The sequence below is a fragment of the Vigna umbellata genome, chromosome 11 (genome assembly GCF_029865625.1).
Source record: "Vigna umbellata cultivar VRB3 chromosome 11, Vumbellata_1.0, whole genome shotgun sequence".
NCBI lineage: Eukaryota > Viridiplantae > Streptophyta > Magnoliopsida > Fabales > Fabaceae > Vigna > Vigna umbellata.
In genome coordinates, this window is record NC_142175.1 from 26,876,832 (window position 1) to 26,892,498 (window position 15,667).

The following is a 15,667-nucleotide window of genomic DNA, read 5'->3' on the forward strand; positions in this document are numbered from 1 at the left end:
AAAAAAAGAATTAAGACTAGCAGCATATTTAACACGGTCACAAACGACAATGACTTAACCATTAATATATTAATAGTTTTGTATTATTTATTAATATATTATTAAACTAAGTTATAAAGTAATTATTTTTATTGGATAAGAATCTCAAACTATATATTTTTTTCGCCACGTAGATAAAACACTACATCACGCGGAGAGGACGTCGGGAGGGGAAAACCACTTTCGTGGTAAGAAAACCACTTCATTTATTTTTTGATTTTATTTAATTTAGTTTAATTTTCTTTTTAATTTTCTTTTAATTTTTGTGAATTTTGTTGAGTTTGGTTTTTTTAAAATTGTACAAATAATTAACAAACAGTTAATTATATTTTTCACATTATTTCATGATTTGTTTTTTGGATTTTTTTATTTTTTAATTTTTCTTAAGTTTTTTAACTTAAAAAATTGTTCACATGTTAATACAGTATCATGCTAGGATCAATATATATCAAGATGAATGTTTAATATTTAATTTGATCTTCATATTTTTTTTTCTTCAATTTAATTTTCGTTTATTTTAAAATAAAATAGTTTTATCTTTTTTAATTAAAATTAAATTTAAATTTTGTATAAATGTTATAATAATATTATTATTTTTTTTTTAAGTTACAGTTGATTTAAAATTATAACAAAAGGAATAACACAATGAATTTAAAAGTATTTTAATTTTAAATCAATCTTAACCTTAATTAAAAATATTTAATAAAAATTTAAATTTTAATAAAAATATTATTATAATATTTATATAAAAATTAAATTTGATGTCAATAAAAAACAAAATTATTTCATTAAAAAAAATAAAACAAAATTAAACAAAACTAAATTAAATATAACATTTTTTTAAAAAAAAACTAAAAAAAGCTAAAAAATCATTAACTAACTTAATTACTGATATTAAAAAAAGACAAAATTAAATTAAATTATCAAAAATTTAGATCAAATTGATAAAAAAAAATATATTAAAACTAAATTGAATAAACTTAAGAATAAAAACCTTAAATTTAAGTTTGAACTGTAATAGTTTTTAGAAAAATGAATTCCTAAAACAAATACTTAATTTCAGTAATGATTGATAGAAAAATTAAAAATATGAAAATTTGTTCATAAAAATAAAATACCGTTTATTTTATTAACAATTCATTGTAATTTAAAATTAGAATACATAAATACTTTTTTATATCTAGTAACTAATTTCATTTAATTATTTTAAATTAAAAAAGAGAGATAGTAAATAATTGTAAAACCCTGTTCCCATTCCTCATTGTGAAAAGAACTGGGAAAATTTCGTGGTTCTTAGCTTTTTCGATAAAGTTAATATTATTGACTTTTGTATCCCTTTGTTAACCAGGGTCTTAACTTAACCACAATGCGGATCGCAGTTTTAACCACGATGATAACCACGGTCTTAGGTAATAAATAGGAGATCGTAACAATACATGCAACCCCTCTCTCTGTGGCACCGATGGCAGGTGGTGATAATGGACGACGGAGGCATGTTTTCGGCGACGCGACGACGAAGAATAATGAGGTGAGTTCTAATGTTTATTTTACTGTTTCTGATACTCTCATTTAAACCTGTGGTAGTAGTCAATGGATACCTATGCTTTGGAACATCACGTACGTTGTGTACAAAGTGAAGGGTTTGCATGGATATGAATGGAGCTGTCAATTAATCTTTTCGTATTTCATCAGTTTTGAAGCCTCTTCAAGGAGAGGGTGGGTGTGGGGAAGAGACTATTACATATAAGCCTGTGTTTTAGTAATTTATAGAGTTACTATATACTGATATGAGCTGCTTTTGCAATGAAGATAGGAAAGAGTGGAAGTAGCAGGTGCAAGAAATGGGTGGCGAAGAAGATGCTTGCGTGGGTGTGGAGGAAGATAACTTTGAACAACATGAAGAGGGATGCAGCTGCTTCTGCTACTAAGTAACTCAAGCTTCAAACATCACATGTAATTAATTATATGCTAGACTTCAATAATCTGTGATGATGTGTTGTAATTATTGCTTCTGCTTTCAATCTTCATTGCCATGGCCATAATTACCAAAATTAAATTTATGATGGTTATTTTTAAGAATATGATTCTTTTGAAACCTTGAACAAATTGAGTTAAGGACTTACACTATTCAGATCTCATATCCCTCTACCAAGTCAACTTTATAATAAGCGTTCGATCTTTTAATGCATTTTTGCAAAATTATTATTATAAGTACATGTCAAACTTTTAACATTTAAATATGTATTTCTTTTCAACATTATATAATTTTCATTTCTTAAAATTTATACACATTGAATTCTTTCTTAATAATCACTATACACAAAGTTTACTTAGTTAGATTACCATCTTATAATTAGGGATACTAGAAAAAATCTTTCCGGATACTCGAGGATAAAATTTGAACAGTTACTATCTACGGATATTTATTATCTACGGGAAATGAATAGTGAGTATTTTAATACCCGCTTCTAAACGGGTTGGATGCGGATATTATATTATCTAACTCGCAAATACATTATTCACGAAAAATAATAATAAAATTTTAATTTATATTTTTTAAAATTAAATTTTCTTTTTATTACTCTTAGAAAAAGGGAAAACTTTTCAATTAAAAATTAGTAACCTTAACAAAAAAATCCCAATTGCCTCATAGTTTTTCTTTTCAATCTCTTCTCTTATACATTTCTCGTGAGCAAACCCAAAATCTTCAAGCTTCTTCTATGTTTTCTACCTCCTTCCCTTCGTGCTTGCGCAAGGAGGGAGGTTTCCTCTCCCTTCACGATTTTGGATTGAGTTTTCTTTGTTTTTCCTCTATATGTGGTAGCGAAATATTGGGGGTTCTTATTCGGGATTGAGAGTTTTGAAATTGGGAATTTATGGTTGTTGTTTCTCACGATTTAGGGTTAGGATTAGGGATGACAAAAAAACATGTACCCGCGGGTATCCGCGGATAAAATCCGCTACGGGTATTTATTACCCCAGGTAAGAGGTACCCGCAGGTAGCAGGTATTTTAATACCCGCTTGTTAACGGGTCGGGTTCGGGTATCACACTATCCATATCCGTGGGTATTCGCTACCCGTTAGAAAAATGAAATTACAATTTTATACTTTAATTTTGTTTTTCTAACTTTTCAATTAGGTTTTCTTTTCTATTCAATCTGTTGAGCCTAGTCCAAATCCCTTTTAGGTTTTTTTTTTCAAATCAGAATAAGGATCCCTTCTTAGGGTTTCTTCTTCAAATCATAATAAGGAAAGCTGGCCCTCATTCCTCACTGATTTGGCCGCCTTCTGTCGCTCCGAACGAACCTGGATGCAGAGTATCAAGAGAACGGAACAAAGGGTCCTCTGTGGAGATCTCATCCTTGATGAGGAAGCTCGGGTACAACCGAAATGCGAAAAGGTCCAAAGAGAAGTGGGAGAACATCAACAAGTACTTCAAGGAAGTGAAGGAAAGCAACAAACGGAGACTGGAAGATTCGAAAACTTGCCCTTATTTCCAGCAGATGGACGTGCTGTACAGGTAGAAGAGCAAGGTAGAGGGCGTGGCGACGACTGTGAAGCTGGAAAGCACGGTGGTGCCGCTGATCATGTGGCCGGAAAGCATGAAGAGGATGAAGAAGGTGGTGGTGGTGGTGGGAAATATGAGATAGTGGCGAATAAAATGAGTGGTGGTGGTAGGTCATAGAGAGTGGGTTGTCGGAGGAGGTGGTGGTGGCCATTAGACTGCTTCCCTTTGTTTGAGAAGAAGAAACCCTAGTGGTTTCTGATCTAAAAGAGAGTAAATAGGCCAGCCCATCAATTTTTTTTCATATGTTCTTATGTGCTTATTATTTTTATTATTTTCTATTTTTGCTTCCTGCACCTTAGCTTGGATAATAATGCACAAACTATTAAAATACGTGTATCCAACGGGTATTCGTGGGTAGTGAAAAATCCACAGGTTTGTTTTGATGTGGGTAGCGGGGCGGGTAACAGGTACAATTTTTATATAAGGGTCGGGTTCGGGTATCACTCTATCTATGCCCGACCCGACCCGTTATCATCCCTAGTTAGGATTTCTACGATTGGGGTTTTTCCTGACCTTGTAGCGAGTTTGGAATTTTTGAACTTCTTTTCTGGTTTGAGAATTTTTGGGATTCTTAGTCCTACAGTTTTTGGAGTTTTCTATGGATTCTGATATGAGTTTTGTGCTTGCAATTTTGTTCTTGCAAATTGGAGATTAGGTTAAATTTAATTAAAAAATTAAATTTTAATTTATATTTAATTTAATTTATATTTTATATATATTGTAATTCTATTTAAATTTTATTTTTAAAATGTATAAAATATATTTTTTAAAATTTTTACGGGTATCCGCAAATATCCGCAGATTTTTAAATATTTACAAGTATTATTTAACCACATATCCACATAAGTAGTAGACAGATTGCGAGTTGGATTTTCGTTTTGCAAATCAAGTTACGAATAAATACTATCCGTACTCGACCCGATCCGTTAAAAAGTTTAAGAAAATCAAAATCACTTTTAATAATAAAAAAATGTGATATAAGATTGTTTATTCACCTACTGTAAGAAATTATTATCAGTAACAATTAAAAGATATATTTAAAATTTAGAAGACACTAGTAAAAAAACTGTTTTTAAACTCGCGTTATAGGCATCGGTTTAGGTGAAACCGAAGCCTATTAAAATACGGTGACATTTTTGTAGTTTAAGCAAACTTATACGTCTCGGTTCAAAATCAACCAAAGCATATAAGTCATATTACCTCGGTTAAAGCAACGACCGAAGCCTAAAAGCCCACCTTTGAATTCTGTGCAGAGCCTATGGCTTCGGTTCGTTCAAAACCAGTACGAAATAGTGTTTATGCCTCGGTTTAAACGGAAACCGAGGTATATAGTCATTTTATATTTTTTTTTTCATTTTTTTCTGAGGACTATATGCCTCAGTCAGGTGTAGAACCGAGACCTATATGCATGTATTGTTTCGAGCGAGCAGAGAACCGAGTCATATATGCACGTATCTTAACCAAAGAAATGTAACCTTTTATTTCCTTCTTCCTCCAGATCTGACTCCCACCCTCGCTCCCTCGCTCTCCCTCCTTTCCTTCTTCCTTCAGATCTGACTCCCTCCCTCCCTCTCCCTCCATCGCTTTCTCGCGTCGTCCAGTCTCGTTCTCGACCATTCCAACGGCGGCATCATCTACTCCGTCTGCGGCCTCGTCCCCGACCGCTCCACCGGCGACATCGCCTTCTCCGAGTGCGGCCTCGTCCCAGACCACTCCACCGGCGACATCCTCTGCTCCGAGTGCAGCCTCGTCCTCGAGTCCCACTCCATGGACGATATCTCCGACGGGCGACAACGACCCCAACGTCCTTGAGTATAGATCCCCCCGCGACGATGACGGTTACGGCACCCACACAGCCAGCACAGCCGCGAGATCGGTGGTTTTCGGCGAGAGAGAAACGATGGTGGACGCGGCGGCAGCAACAATTCCTCGATCTCCCTCACCATCTCTGTTTTCTCTCCTACCGTTTGAGTTTTTGTGATTTGAGTTTGGTTTCTTCGATTTGAGTTTGGCTTATGCGATTTGAGTTTGGTTGCTGCAATTTGAGTTTCGTTTCTCCGATTTTTGAGTTTCTGGGTTCTGTGTGCAGGTTGGGGTGGAGAAGATTGAATCATGGAGGCACGATTTGGATTTTGGGTTGCTGTTATGGTGGTTCTGGGTTGTTGTTTTGGGTTGCAGGTTGTTGTTCTGGGTTATGGGTTGCGCTTCTGGGTTCTGGGTTACTTACTCTCATGCTAGAAATATTTGGTGAAGAAAAAGAAGTGCCAAAACCACGTTTCTGTTGCTTTGATTTTTTCTTCTTGCAGTTGCATTTTTGTGAATCTCGGTCACCAAATCCTCCTGCTTGAACTGAACTGGGTTACCTAAATTTTTAAAAAAAAAAAAAGTGTTACGGCCTCGGTTATCTAAAATTCGGGACATAATCTTACCACTTTTGTCTCGGTTCATGACGGAGGCATAAAATCTACATTTTTTTTACCTCGTCTGGTTATGTACCAGTTGCAGAACCGGTGCTTATAACTAATTTTAACTGGTGGTATATCCTCCTCTGTACTAGTGAGACTAAATATTAATAATTTTGTTTCCTGGAGACATATTTAATATTTTGAAAATTTTACCGTAAAAATATATTTTAACCTTTTTAGTTTTTTCAGTAACGTTCTTAGAAGTGAGCTTTTTTATCGGAACATTAAGAGAGCAAAATAGATACACACGAGTTTATAATGTTCAAAATGTGACAAATTCAAGAGGTTGTCCCTACCTGATAACTATGATTCATCTATGAGAAGAAAAACAATCACAACACAAAACATTTAAATGTCATAACAAATAAAATTCAAAAGTAACCCTATAAAACATAAAATAATATGTAGACGAGCACTGAAAATGCCAAAGTTGCTTTTGATCATGAACCACACGGCAGGCAGTTACATGATAATTAATTTACTAGTATTTTAAGTATTTTTAATATTATATTATTAGATTAAGTTGTAAAGTAATTATTTTATATTTCAAGAATCTGACACTATTATCTTTTTGCCACGTGGCGCATGCAGTGCATAGAGTGAAAGGACTAAGGAAAATCATATTCATGTGCTGAAAAGAGGCAAGGAAAAAACAACGAAAATCACGTGGATAAACTTTTGAAAAAGTATATCTTAAAAATGTAGGGACTGTATACAACCGCTCTTGTTTTAAAAAAAAAATTAAATACATTTTTAGTTCATAAATTATTAAGCGATTTTGTTTTTAATCTTTTTTTCAAATTAAGGTAATTTTTGGTCTTTTTTTTTAAGAACCATACTTTTTCGTCCTCAAAAACTAACGGTGTAAAAAAAAATGCTGAGCTGGTTAATAGTAGAGTGTCATGTCATTTTTTTCTGACACTGAATCAATCTGTCTCTCATCGTACGGTATTGACTGAACGATATTGTTAATGGTCGAACGGTTTTGATGACTGAATGATGATGGTGACCGAACGATATTGGTAAGGCCGAACAGTTATGACGACTGAATGATGATGATCGAACGATGATGATGACTGAATGATGATGGTGACTGAACACTAAGGGACATATTGACTCTGCCAAAAAGAATGACGTGACACTTCATCCAGCTCAACTTCTTTTTAACGCGGTTAGTTTGAAAGAGATACTAAAAACAAAATCGCTATATTAGAGACTAAAAACATATTTAACCTTAAAAAGAAACATATAACACTACAAAAATAAAAGATTTTACCAGGGGTTTTTTTCCGCATTACCGGCGGTTTTAACCCCTGGTAAATTCATTTCCCGCGGTTGGCAAAACCACTGGAAAAACCACCGTCACAAAGATTTCCGGCGGTTTTGTTTGTAACCGCCGCTATTTGCGGGGTTTTTCAAAAACCGCCGTAATTTGCGGGGGTTTTTCAAAAACCGCCGTAATTTACGGGGGTTTTTACAAAAACCGCCGGTAATTGCTGAGGTTGTAATAAACCGTCGGGATTTGCGTGAGTTATCAAAAAACCGCCGGTAATGAAAATAGTTTAATTTTTTTTATTTCTCAAATGACTTGATTAATGTGATTAATATAAAATATGTTTAATATTAAATCAAAATAATATAAAACCAAAAATAATTATTATTATATGAAATAAACTGTAAAATTAAAAACAAATTAACTTGTAAACTTAAGAAATAACAAATGTTTGTCCTAAAAATTAAAAATAAACTTCTACATAATAAATTAAAAAGTGTTATGCAATAACAATTATCACTCTTGTTCTTCATTTTCTTCATGCTTCTTTATCATATACCTACAAACAAACAAATATATGAGTGAGCTAAGCATTCAACAATTCAAACCTTATAAGAGAATAATAAGCAAACAATAATATATATAACAAATGCCCAGAATTAAAGTTTAGTGAAGATTGATCACCAAAAATTAACATCAATAACCAAAACAGATTATTATATAGACACAAGCAGAATTTCTATATGATTTTTACCTTGAGTGTCTGGTCCAAGTTTAGTTTCTATTAACAAAACAACTATCAACAAACAAGACACTTTAGCCCATAAACATAATGCATTCATACACAAATCATATTTCAATCCCTTATCCAAGTCATATATAAATACCATTATTTTTACACATCATCAAACATTTATAAACAATCTCAACCATATATAATCATCACACATTAACCTTATATACTCATCATGCATATTCAGTTATATTCCCCAAACAATCTTAAACCCAAGCTAACCACCAAGAATTATTTCCACCAAGAATTATTTCCTGTTAATAAACTCTAATAATCACTATTACATAAAAAGTGAATCCCTTTACCAACTAGTTCATAAATAAATTATAACTCATCTTTTCAAATTCATTCTAACACATAACTTGATAATATAATACTATACTAATAAAAAACACACTAATATTATTATGACTTTTAGTGTCATAACTTAATAAAAAATTATACTATGGTTTTTTTAATGGTTGAAAATGGTATAAAAGTTTATAAAATTTAAACTTTTTTATTTTTCTAATATATACGTGTGTTTTTGTGTAAGAATGAGAATGTGTATTGGAAAATTTGAATTGTATTCCAAAAATATTTTTTGTCCTGTCCAAATGTTCCTATAAATTTTTTTCTTAGCCCATTTGAGCCATGAATAAAATACATTTGAGGTATGAAGGAGATTGACGAGGGAAAAAGGCATAGTATATTTTGTTTTCATTTATATTACCACTAAAAAAATCAATTAAGGATTTTTATAGAATAAGTTAACAATTTCAAAACTAAAAGGATAAGACATTTGTAGAAGTTGAACTACAACACCTTGACAAACCGGCATCATCAAATTCCCAAACTTTTACAGTTCCATCCCTACCCTGGCTACACATATACAGAATAATGAATATTGATAAAGCAAGAATATAATTGGATATTAAAACAGAACCGGGGGAGATCAAGTAGAAAAGGATGCACCTGGCAAATTTATTGGTTCTGAGGGAAGAAGCACAAGCAACAACAACAATACCATGTGCAGCACTATGTAACCTGCAGTATAAAATTAATTTGTACCATGGATCATATTTCTGAAAATCAACGATATTCTTCACAAATATGAATGCCAAAAAAATTATAGAACTAAGCACCATGCAGATGACACGGTTCGATGTTGAAGGGTATCCCAAATTCGGACTTCACCATCAGCAGAACTGCAAGCAAGAAGAGGATGATGCAACTAATTATTAAGTGAAACTAATTGTATACGCAACCAACTAAATCAGGGAGTTCTTGTGGCACACCGATGGGTATGGCATCCAAGGCAACTCATCATTTATTGAACACAGATTTTACTTTTAGTGTCAAAAACTATTATAAAAGTAACTAGCAGCCAAAGAAATGCTTGATAGATATTGGATGCCAATGTCCCATACCCAGGGAAAAAAATGTGTACCAGAGTAATGCCCATAAAACAAAAAACGACAAACAATTGCAATGAATACCCGGAGAATAATATCGGCTTAAAGGGATGAAAAGAAATGTCTGTGACCGAAGCTCGATGGCCTCTTAGCACTGCCACGGGATCAGGAGGTGGTCTTCTACTCATTCTTTGTTCTTCTTTATGATCCACTTGAACTGAACTGACAGTAGGCTATCCAACTCACCTATATTGACTTGTCAAGTAAAAAAATTGAATTTCCTTAGCTGTCATCGAACAGGTTTTACGATGTTCTAATTTCAGATTTCTATCCTGTAAATCACTGAATTATAACCAATGTTTTAAACTCGGCACTTTCACACAAATTCAAAACATTTCACTTTCAAAGTTCTGTTTCTCAAGTTACTAGTAGCCAGCACATTCACAAGAGCAAAATACACATTATCAACGAAAGCTGGATTGATTTTTTCTCCATTGTCACAGCAGAAATCGCAAGGAAGTCAAACCAGAGCATAATTTTGAATATAGAGAGTTTAGAGTTGCCACTATTCTAGAAACCTATAAAATATTGTAAAGATAAAACATGATGCAGTAGTACTTACATATTTCTTGTGTCCATAGCCCTCATCATCACGCTTCTCATAGCAAGGCTTTCGGTAGCCCTCCTCCTGAGGTGGATGCCCATAATCATTCTCAACACCTCCTTGGCTCCCATAGCTAGGTTTCTCATCATACTCACTCCTCCCTCCATAACCATACCCATTGTCCTGTTGTTGTTCTTCCCCATACCCAGATCCATATTCACTCCCCTCCGTTTTTTCACTATACCCGGGTCCATATTCAGAACTTTGATAACAACAACTTGACTGCAATATGTACCTAAGGAATATCAAAGAAATGCAGAGAAACCTCAGTTACAAGGATTAGAAGAGTATTCTATTTTCAGTTCCCCAAACATACAATTATACTGGAATGAACATTAAAATAGGGGAAAAGCATATCGTACCACATACAAGCAATCAATCCCACTAAAATAGCTTCCATACCTGGAATTTCTTCTCCTCCACAACCATACCCAAAATCATGGGACACCGGAAGAAAACCCCATTCAAATCCCTAAAAACAGAACCCGAATTCAAACTTAAATAAATCGCGAATTCCATCCAAGTCTCTGTTGTCGCTAAAACGCTGGAGAACGAGATCCTCGCGTCGTGAAAACGCCGCGCTTGAGTCACCGGAAACTCGCCGTGAAGACACTGAAACACCGTTGTTGCGAAAAAAGTTCCCCTACCACCACACCCACGGACACAGGCCATCGCACCACGGATTAGGTATGACTCTATCAACTTCTTCCGCAACGGGCTTCCTTGTTTCTCTTCTCGACATATTTCTTTGCAAGTTTAATTGCGAAAGTGGAATCAAGCCCAAGAGCTCCGCATCTTGTTTGCAGATGAAGAAACAACTCCACACCTGGTTTGAAGATGAAGAAACGACACGGGGAACAAATAGAGTTGGGAGAAAATAAGACCAAGAGGCAGAAGCGGGAATGAAGGAGTGGAAAGGACACTAGGGTTAGGGAAAAATTATTCTAAAATAAATAAATAACTAAATATTAGGGACGGTTTTGTTATAAACCGCCGGAAATTAGTTGAGGTTTTAAAAACCGCAGGAAAACAACCTCGCCTAAAATGTATTATTTTTGTAGTGTAATAAAAAACTGTATTTAAAAAAACTTAAAAGATTAATAAAATAAAAGTATTGGGAGTTTTAAAATAAATGTTAAGCTTTTATATTCATTTTATATTTATAAATTTTATTTTTTATTTTCTCTTTATAAATATAATTTTTGTTAATGACTTTATTATCTTTAAAACTAGGTAAGTAATTGATGAAATACAAAAATATCATTTTAAAAGTAAATAACGAGAAAGTAGAGATTGATACTATTCAAAATTTATTCTTCTCTTTTGCAATTAACTTTATCAGTTTTTTTTCAATAATTTAATTTTATTATAATATAATATCTTATTTTAAAAAAAATGTAGGTGTATGATATAGGTTATTTGTAAACAGTAGTGGTTGAATAGAAACTAATATGGTATAGATCCACAACAGTGAACCTTGAGAGTCACAAGCAATAAATAAAGGAGCACATATTATATATCCAAAGCCACATCAATTATAAATAAAAACAATTAAACCCTTTAATTAAAGGAATAATTTCTAATATTTTATATAATAGTATCTGTGTATCTGAATTACTGGAATAACATAAATTCATCTTAAGTTTTTCTTTTCCGACAAGTATAAAGAAAAATCTGTTTATTTTTTTATGGTTGATTTTTTCGGTGGATTATTTTTGTAGGTTTCAATATTTTTTATTTGACTTTTTATCAAATTAAAATATTATTTATAATCTTTATATAATTAATTTTTCATACAATATATAATTGTAGTCATATATTTATTTTAATTAATTATTTTAATAAATTTGTTATGTGTAATATATATATATATATATATATATATATATATATATATTTGTATATGGTATGTATGATCCGATCGGTAAGTTGTGTAATGAATCATTGTTGACGACAAACATGATATATTAACCGAACGATTTACATATTATATGGTTAAGGTCATTCGGTTTATTCCTTAAATTAGGCATGTGCGTGTTGGGTTGTAATTAGGCCAACGCGAACATGAGTGTTTCATCCTGCACCTCCAATTTCCTAAAATATCCTTAATTAATAAATGATTTAAAAGTTTAATCTTTTGATTATTGAAAATTTCCATGCCACCATTGACTCCATCTTTATTTTCCATTTTCCATCAATTAAGAAACATGCATTCTGCTCCTTTGTACCCCTTCACCCCTGCACTCCTTGGACCCTTCATTCGTGCACCCCCTCACCCCTACACCTCTTGCATCCCATTTTTTTTATAAAGAAACCATACGCTCTTTCACAACTCTTCACAGGACTTTGATAATATTTTTTTTTTGAGAGTGATTGAGTATTATCTAAAGAGAAGTATTGTTTGAGTGTGCAGTTTGGAGTGGTGTATTGGCAGCTTGACTCTTTGTGTTGGTGCAGTTTTGGATTACCTCATTCTTCTTTGTGTTTTTGCTATAGAAAGAGGTTAGTATTTGTTTTTAATCTGTGTGCATAGATAGATTTCATGGTTGGATTGTTATTGATGGAAATGTAATTTAGTTTGTTAATATGTTTGCATGCTACCGAAAATGAAGTTATAAACGTGTAAAAATGAAAAAACGATATGAACTCATCAACTGCGAATAGCCGATGATGCTGATCGGATGTGGAGATCCGATTGATGCGCATCGGATGTGGACATCCGATGATATGAAATTTCTGATATACATATCCGATACTCAACTTAGATTATATTAAATATTATGTATGTTGTTTACCTTATTTAGTTTATTTATTTTTAATATTTAAATTAATTTTTTATCTTACATATGATTTTGAAACAAATTGAGAATAACCAAATGCATAGGAATTGGACGTGGAGATCCGATAGTGAGAATTCAGATATCAATATTCGATACATGTTTAATGTTATACATAAAACTTTAATTATGTTATTGTTTTAATTATTTTATTAATTTTAAAATTATTTATGATTTTGTATTAGTCTATAATGAAATTAGATATCTTTTAATTGATATAATTTTGTTTTCTAAATTTATTAAAATTAATAAAAGTAATTTAGAATAAAAAACTCAGTTACCTATCGCATATGGAAATTCGATTATATATATATATATATATATATATGGGTTTGTTAACGCGCGTACGCCTGTTTTTCAGTTTGTACATTTTAGCAATGTGTACCGGATTTTAGTAGACAAAAATACCCTTATATATCATGGATTCTAAGTTTTAAGGTTAAGGGTATTTTAATAATTTTCATTCTCAAAACTTAAAAAAAAAAAAAAAACCCAAACCCTTACCTCTCTCATTCCTCTCAATCCTTTCTCTTTCATCTCTCTCACTCCAACCTTTTCTCTGTCATCCCTACTGTAGTTTCAATTGAAAAAATCAGAAACATTTGCCTTTAAACAATTTGCCTTTGTAAAGAGTTGAGTCATTGACATATTCACCTTCAGGCAAAGGTTCATTCAAGATCTCTTCAATTTCACCATCTTCACTAACCCTCATCATCTGCATATGTTGAATCATCATCTCTAAAAAAACCCTCCAGGCCAATTACCAATTCTTTTGGATGTCATTATGCTTGTGAAAATTAGATAAAATTATATACGACAAAAATTATAAAATGAAAACTCATTATAAAGTCATTTTTTGTAAGAAATTGTTTAACAATGAGTGTTTCTGATTTTTTCCAGGCCAATTACCAATTCCTTTGATGTCATTATGCTTGTGAAAATTAGATAAGACAAAAATTATAAAATAAAAACTCATTATAAAATCATTTTTTGTAAGAAATTGTTTAGCAACAAGTATTTCTGATTTTTTCCAAGTCAATTACCAATTCCTTTATGCTTGTGAAAATTGGATAAAATTAGATAAGACAAAAATTATAAGATGAAAACTCATTATAAAATCATTTTTTTGTAAGATTGTTTAACGGCAAGTGTTTTTTATTTTTTCAATTGGGGCTACAATAGAGATGACAGAGAAAAGATTGGAGTGAGAAAGATGAAAGAGAAAGGGTTGAGATAAATTTTTGATTTTTTCAATTGGGGCTACAGTAGGGATGACAGAGAAAAGATTGGAGTAAGAAAGATGAAAGAGATTTTGAGAATAAAACTTATTAAAATACCCTTAACCTTAAAACTTAAAATCCATAATATATAAGGATATTTTTGTCTACTAAAACCCGGTACACATTGTTAAAACGTACCAACTAAAAAACAGGCGTACGCACGTTAACATATATACATATACATATATATATATATATACATATATATATATATACATATATATATATATATGTATATATATATATATATGTATATATATATATATACATATATATATATATATACACATATATATATACATATATATATATATACATATATATATATATATTTACATATATATATATTTATATATATATATATATATTTATATACATATATATATTTATATACATATATATATACATGTATATACATATATAGATATGTATATACATATATAGATATGTATATACATGTATATACATGTATATACATGTATATACATGTATATACATGTATATACATGTATATACATGTATATACATGTATATACATGTATATACATGTATATACATGTATATACATGTATATACATGTATATAAATATATATATATATATATATATATATATATATATATATATATATCGGATTTTCATATTCGAGCATGAAAATTTTTCGCCTATCTTATTTAGTAACTATTTTATTTAGTAATAATGCTTGTTATTCAGCTGACATACATTTTTTATGAGGAAAAACTGAGTTACCTATTTGAATACTCAATTATTACAAGCAAGGATTAACATTTATTTAAAAAATTGAAGATGGAACAATATATAATATATTAGATTTTCATAAGATATTTGACAGCCATTCATTTATTTATATAACTTTTAGTTATTTTATATACTATTTTATTATTTTATAATTATATTTAAGTATATGTATAATTTTTATGAATTTATAATATAATTAGATAATATGTTACGAATTTTTCATAATTTTGCATGTTGTTTTATGAATATTATTTAAGTAGGTTTGTTTTATATAAAAATTGAATAAAACTAGTTAACTTTATTTTTATAATTATTATTTGTTGTTAATATAAAAAATGCATTTTAAATATTTAATTTTTATAAGTTTTAGATATAAAAATTGTTATGAAATTTTTTAATAATTTTTTATATAGTTTTAAGTTTATTTAACTTGGTGTTTGATTTAAGTTAGATTATATTGTTCATAAATTTATAATTGTATAATTATTGTATTAGTTTTTTATTTTATAATATAATTATAAATTTTAAATTTATTGTATTATTTTTTTATTTTTTATAGGTGATTATAATTTAAATGGACAAATATTATTATAGG

The 15,667-nt window shown here is 30.9% G+C and overlaps 1 protein-coding gene across 8 annotated transcripts; it reads right to left on the bottom strand.

Annotated features, from left to right (window-relative positions):
• Positions 1–7,712: 7,712 nt before the first annotated feature.
• On the bottom strand, positions 7,713–11,175 carry LOC148191382 (protein DECREASED SIZE EXCLUSION LIMIT 1-like). 8 transcript variants are annotated; one of them, XR_015782823.1, is made up of 7 exons: positions 10,560–11,175; positions 10,156–10,432; positions 9,618–9,779; positions 9,264–9,326; positions 9,094–9,165; positions 8,944–8,996; positions 7,713–7,905 (listed from the first exon to the last, which is right to left on the bottom strand). XR_015782823.1 is itself a non-coding variant. In XM_088101508.1 (7 exons), the coding sequence occupies exons 3-7, from the start codon at positions 9,719–9,721 to the stop codon at positions 7,863–7,865; spliced, it is 339 nt and encodes a 112-aa protein (XP_087957634.1). In that variant the 5' UTR covers positions 9,722–9,788; positions 10,156–10,432; positions 10,600–11,133; the 3' UTR covers positions 7,713–7,862. The 8 variants fall into 8 exon arrangements, 5 of the variants coding, with proteins under 5 accessions (XP_087957634.1, XP_087957633.1, XP_087957632.1 ...); XR_015782822.1 differs by having other exon boundaries at positions 8,944–9,000; XM_088101508.1 differs by having other exon boundaries at positions 8,944–9,000; positions 9,618–9,788; positions 10,600–11,133.
• Between the last annotated feature and the right edge of the window lie 4,492 nt (positions 11,176–15,667).

Excerpts from the sequence above, each read along its gene's own strand:
- LOC148191382 (XM_088101507.1), bottom strand. The coding sequence starts at position 9,721 with ATGAGTAGAAGACCACCTCCTGATCCCGTGGCAGTGCTAAGAGGCCAT. Across the intron at positions 9,166-9,263 it reads CGAACCGTGTCATCTGCATG|GTTACATAGTGCTGCACATG; the intron begins GTGCTTAGTTCT and ends TTTATACTGCAG. Across the intron at positions 7,906-8,943 it reads GATGATGCCGGTTTGTCAAG|GTATATGATAAAGAAGCATG; the intron begins GTGTTGTAGTTC and ends GTTTGTTTGTAG.